Here is a 6,169-nt window from a genome sequence, read left to right as displayed (position 1 = left end):
CCCCCCCCTCCCCTCTCCCTCCCTCCCCCTCTCCTCTCCTCTCCTCTTTCCTACCTCCCCTACTCCCTACCTGTGGTTAAGTCATGGGCCACTGTAAAACTCCACTAAAAGCTGGGTCTGGCCCAATGATCCCTACATGTGAGGGCAGCTTACATCACCCTAAAGAGGAAAACCTGACTCTTACGAATGTGACCTTCCCAAAGGAAATTTTTGTTTCTGCCTGTGTGCATAACCCATATGTTTTGTTGTCAGGAAATGTTCATGGTACTTATAATATATCCTAGTCCATGGCTCATATTACCTGTAATGACAATGTGTTCATCAGGCAAACGGGGAATCCAATCCAAATATCACCTTCTTAATACTAAAAGTCTTAGACAAAATACAACCAATGAAAGATCCTAGTATTGGGGGAAACAAGCTTTGCCAAAACTAGCTAGGCTTACTCTGCTTTAAAAACAGAAAGGGGGAGCTCCGCCTGCCTGGCCTGCTATAGACAGGTCAGGAGAGGACCTGGGGGAGGGCAGTGGCTACAGACCCGAAGAGCGCTCTCACCAGAACCTGCAACTGGTCCCTTGATCATGGACTCAACAGCTTCCAAAACCTCGAGAAAATAAAAGTCTGTTGTTTAAGCTACCAGGTCTGTGGCATTTTGTTATGGGAGCTTAAGCAGACTGATTCAGGAATAAAAGAAGAGAATTCAAGGCGTCCCAGGTGGTGCAGGGGTTAAAGTCTCAGTGCCATCAAGCTGTGTCAGCCACAGCTGCATGAGTTCAAATCCCAGCCAGGGAGCTGACCCGCTTCACCAGTTCGAATCCCAGCCAGGGAGCCGACGCACATGGCGCCGCAGACCTCTCCTGTCTCACCTGCGGCGCACTTTGTCGATCTACCTGTTCTGCTCCCCACTCTGTCTCTGGTGAATCCTCTCCCCTCCCCTGCCCCTCTGGCCTGTACCCCAGTTGTACACCCAGAAAGACAACCCAGAAATAAACCCACAGAGGTGGCATCATTAAACAGTACAGTGGCAGATTGAATAAATGTTCTGCAAACTTTTAAGAGAGTATCGCGTTAAAATTTAAATTTTACAACAGAAGACGTCATAAACATACATTTTAAAACAAGCCAATAGAAAGATGGCACAAGGCACGCAAAGAGACAGGATCCCAAATGCCTAAAACATGATTTTTGTGTTGCTTTTTATTTTTTTAAATGCTTCATTAGTAACTGTGGCCCGAAAATTAAAACAATGAAGCACCGTCTTGACACATCAGATTGGCAAAAATAAATAAAGCAGGGTGGTGGCAGTGACATGGGGGATGAGCATGGCCATGCATTTCTGGCTTGGGGGGCGCTGGGGGTGCTGCACCCGGGAGCGGCGTGGCCAGAAGGCGCAGAGAAGGCTGGTTTAGTGCAGCAGCGCTGCTAATGATAATTCTCTCAGGGGAGAATTAGCTGAACTGCGTCCAGTCTGCTTTATTCATACAGTAGAGTGCATGGGCTAAAACCAACGAAGTCAGGCTCTAGGCCTCCATAAGACTCAAAACCGTTAAGACGTTTTAAAAAGAAGTGTGAGAAAAGCTGCACTGTTCTGAATTTTTTTTTTTTTTTTTGGAAACACACAAAATAGTACAGACTCATGTCTGTGAGCCTATAACGTGCAGGAAAATGCTAACACACGTGGGGAAACCAGCCGTCACCTCCACGCACGGCCGCCTCGGGAGAGGGGTGGGAAAGAACTGGAGGATGTTAACTTGTGTCCCATCTCGGTGGCTCACCCATGGTGGGGTGGGTGTGGGGAAGGGGTGCCCTCATTTTCTGTATGTCTGAAATGTATTAGAACTCAACACATTCAACAGGAAAAGAAAAGACCTCAAAGAGGTCCGGGAAGGACGAGCAGAGAGAATGGCTTCCCAGAAACCCAAGGGAAGAGCGGGCAGCGTCCAGGGCTGCGGGGTGGGCTGCTGCCCTCAGGATGGGGGGCAGGTGCGCCTCCCCAGGAGTGACGGCCTACAGGAAAGGAGCACAGGCAGTTAGAGAGAGAAACGGTGCGTGTGGCCATGGTTTGGCCGATGTAAGAAGTCCGGCTGCACCGGGGAGTGGCCGTGCATGGTCCTTGAGAAGAATGCAGCGTGGAGTCCTGTGGCCGCCAGGGACTTGAGACCCTGTCAGTAGAGTAAGGGAACAAGTATGGGAAGAGCAAGATGGAGGCCTCTCTGGGTAGAAACAGGAGAGCTGATGCCACAGGAGGTGGTGCAGCCTTAACAAAGAAGCCGGGGTGACTGGGAGGTGATTTGAGAGAGGGTGGAGGGCAGGGGCTGGGGCTGAGGGCGGGTGGGCGGAGGGGAAGAGGCAGCTTCCAGAGAGGCCCAGAGGGGAATGGGGGGGGGAGGGCGAAACACAGGGTCCAGCAGAGCCTCTTCCCAGCAACACAGACCACCCCCAGGCCAGGGGGGAGCTGCCCTGAGAACAGAAAGAGCCCGCAGGTTGGTTGGCAGGAAGGACATCACTGGTTGGACATAGGGCACTCCTCCGTGAGGACTGGAGGAGGGGCACACCACTGCCGCCAAACCTGAGGTGTCCCAGACAGGTGGGCACAGAGGGCGCCAGCGAGGCCAGTTAAGTATCCAGGGCTTGGGGGTCTCAGCGCCCAGCTGAGTTATGTCCACAATACCCAGTTTGTATTATCTTTGTGTGTGTGTGTGTGTGTGTGTGAGAGTGTGAGTGAGAATGAGTGTGTGTAAATGCCTGAATGTGTATTGTGTGTGTGAGTGAGTGTGTGTGAGTGTGTCTGAGTGAGTGTGTGTGGATATGAGTGAGTGTGAGTACGTGTGAGTGTCTTGAGTATTGTGTGTGTGTATGGGTTAGTGTGTGTGTACGTGAGCACTGAATGTGTGGGCGTGTATATGGGTAAGAGTGTGTGTGTGAGTGTGTGTGTGTGGGTGAAAGTGTGTGTGTGTGCGTGTGTGAGAATGTGAGTGTGTGTGCGTGTGTGGGTGAAAGTGTATGTGTGTGTGTGTGAGTGTGTGGGTGGGTGGGTGTGTATGGGTGAGTGTGTGTGTGCATATGTGTGAGAGAGTGAGTGAGTATCCGTGTGCAGAAGTTGTAGGCTCACTCCCACTGGAGAAGGCTGTGCCTTGGGCGGGCATGGCCAGGGCCTCCATCCTCCTTGAGGCTGACTTGTCTCTCTGGGCTTTCAGGACATTCTCAACGACCTGTTCTCCTTCCTCTTCCTTGTGGGGGCCCTGGTCTTTGCAGTGAGAATCCGACAAACCATGCCACTGCACTACTTCATCGCCTTGGTGAGTTTTTTCATGCCAAGCTATTCACTGGCTCCAAAATTTACAAGTATTTCAGGAAAGGGCTTCTTTTCTTTTCACATCATCCTGGGATTCCAGCACAGTTGAAAAGTAAAAGTGGGGCTCCTGGTGGCCTAGGGGTTAAGTCTCAGCACTATTACCTCTATGGCCCCAGTTCCATCCCCAGCCAGGGAGGTGACCCACATAGGGCGCCAGACCTCCCCTGACCCGCCCGCTGCTCCCCTCAGCAGTGTACTTCTTCGATCTGCCTGTTCTGCTCCCCACTCTGTCTCTAGTGAAACCTCTCACTCCCCCGCCCCCATACACACACCTCTGTTGTATACAAATATACATAAATAAATCTGGCAGCTGTTTCCCACAGAGGGCGCATTTACACCAAGATGCTGTCCAGGGAGGCCGCCAGGTAGCAGCTCCCAGCACACGGGGAGGCTGCGGCATCTGGGGGGCTGGTAGAGTGAGGGGACACAGGGCTGCCCGGAACAGACCTACTGACAAATTAGAAACAGGGGAAAATAAATAAGCCCGCTTTCCAGGGACAAGAAAAGCTAACCCAGGGATCCTTGTGTTTTTCCAGATCCTTATTGGCCTGGCTGGAATTTTTGCTTTAATCGATATTTGTCTTCAGAGAAAACACTTCCAAGGCAAGAGGATGAAGAAGAACGTGCTGGTTCCTCCTCCGCCAAAGGAGAAAGCAGAGCCGGCGAAGCCAGACGCCGGCGCGGCAGCGAAACCAGAGGCGGGGAAGCCCGAGGCAGCCAAGGCCGGAGCCGCCAAGCCCGAGGCCGCCAAGCCCGCTGCGGTGGCCGCCCAAGGGGCCCCGAAGAAGGGCAAGAAATGACCGCAGGGCACGGCGTGGCCACCTGCCTTCCTCTGCTGTCTCCCTTCTTCCTAGAATGGTTTCCTTTTCCATCTGAATCTCCACCTCAGACTGGAAAAGAAATTTCTCTCTAAATGGAGTTAAAGCTTAAAGTTGACCTAAACACTGGTTTTCCTCATTTCACGAAAGCTGCTGAAGGTTTGGGCGCCAAAGGCGGGGCTGGACGCGGCCCAGTGAGGCGGGTGTTCCCAGGCGGCTGGGCACCGAGGCCTTGGGGGGCCCAAGGTGGGGGTGACCCAGCTGGCTGTCAACAGTGACCAGCCCCAGGGGCCCAGGAAAAGGAGGGACTGGAGAATGAAAAGGTGCATTTCATTCATCCAGATATTTTAATTTGGCCTTGTTTTGTTTCTTGGGGATTTTTTTACTTAAAAAAAAAGGGGGGTATCCCCTAGTGACTGTGAGAAAAATAAGGTGCTTGGCCTTGCATCGCTTGCTTAGGGGGTTGGCGGGGTGTCCAGAGCCAGTCAGGCTGGCATCTGGGCCAAGAGGAGGAACTTGGGGACCATCCCCACAGAAGTAGCCAAAGCAACTCCCCAGGCCCACAAGGGTGTGCCCCCCACTCCCACTTTCCAGGAGGACATGTGCATAAGCTCCAAGCTGGGCTCAGATAGGCCCCTCAGCGTGACTCCCACACTCAGGCGCCCTGCTCTGCCATCCTGACAGGAAGGTCGTCATCCTGAGAGGAAGCGCAGCCCCACACTGATGCACGAGGAGCTGGAAAGGGAGGGGTGTGTGCACACCCGGGGGTCGATGGGAGGAGAATGGGGGGGGGTCGATGGGAGATCCAAGCCCAGCCAAGGACAATGGGAGAGAGAGGTTGAAAGTAGAGCTGGAGGGAGGTTGCTACTTGTTGTTTGGGTGGTGAAGATGGGTGTGTGGGCATGGGATGGTGAAGCAGGGCCAGCAGGAACCTGGGGTCACAGCGTCTCTACCTTCAAGCCTACCTGCTACCTCTGTAGCCTGCACCGCACCCCTGCAGGCTGGGCAGGGTAAGGCAACCCTGAGTTAGATGGGGGAGTCACACCGAACATTCGCAAAAAAAAAAAGATCTGTTCTGAAAGAGCAGATCTGAGGATGTTCTTTAGGCAGAAGAAAATGATGCCACAAGGGAGCACAGATTTTCAAGGAGGAAAGATGAGCAGTAGTAAATATCTGGGTACCTAAAATATCTTTTTTTTTTTTTAAGATTTTATTTATTTGTACATACAGAACTGGGGTACAGGCCAGAGGCTCAGGGGCAATGAGAGGATTCACCAGAGACAGAGTGGGGAGCAGAACAGGCAGATCGACCAAGTACACTGCTGAGGGGAGCAGTGGGCGGGTCAGGAGAGGTCTGCCGCGCCATGTGGTCACCTCCGGGGCAGGCGGGGATCGAACTCATGCGGAAGCGGCTTTAGATTCTCAGTGCTGTGCTTTAACCCGCTGTGCCACCAGGGAGGGCCTATCTTACTTTCTTTAACATACATCTGAAAGCAAAGTCCTAGCATGAGCTGATGGGACTTGCAGTGTGGGAGATGTGACAGCCCAACAACAGAGGGAAGGACATGGCCTCTTAGGGGAGTCAATGTTAATGTTCTGTGGATGGAGAAACCGAGGAAGCAAAGTAAGAGCCAGGATCAGAACCAGGAGTTGATGCTCTTAGTGGCTATGCTCTGGAATGTCAACTTCTGTGTTCTAACATCATAGTTTAAAAAAAGAAACACCCCCTACCCACCCACCCCCTGTCCCATGGCACAATGGGTTAAAGCGCAGCACTCTGAAGCTGGCCTCAGCCACTGCACAAGTTCCATCCCCAGCCAGGGAGCTGACCCACCTGGCGCGGCAGACCTGTCCTATCCTGCCCGCTGCTCCCCTCAGCAGTGTATTTCAGTCGATCTGCCTGTTCTGCTCTTCACTCTGTCTCTGGTGAGTCCTCTCACATCTCTGACCTGTACCCCAGCTCTTGTATGCATAAATAAATCTTTAAAAAAAAAAA

At 52.6% G+C, this 6,169-nt stretch overlaps 1 protein-coding gene across 1 annotated transcript in view; it reads left to right on the top strand.

Moving 5' to 3' along the window:
• CMTM2 (CKLF-like MARVEL transmembrane domain containing 2) overlaps nt 1-4,155 on the top strand; it is a 13,560-nt gene extending 9,405 nt beyond the window's left edge. The window contains exons 3-4 of the mRNA XM_004690234.1: nt 3,198-3,299; nt 3,892-4,155. Coding sequence (XP_004690291.1) covers nt 3,198-3,299; nt 3,892-4,155 — 366 coding nt within the window. The remainder of the gene's footprint in view (nt 1-3,197; nt 3,300-3,891) is intronic.
• Nucleotides 4,156-6,169: the final 2,014 nt, after the last annotated feature.

This window comes from Condylura cristata, unplaced genomic scaffold (genome assembly GCF_000260355.1).
Source record: "Condylura cristata isolate star-nosed mole 26May11 unplaced genomic scaffold, ConCri1.0 scaffold00028, whole genome shotgun sequence".
NCBI classification, from domain to species: domain Eukaryota; kingdom Metazoa; phylum Chordata; class Mammalia; order Eulipotyphla; family Talpidae; genus Condylura; species Condylura cristata.
Note: the sequence above shows the minus strand (reverse complement) of the source record. Positions and strands in the feature narration are given on the sequence as shown.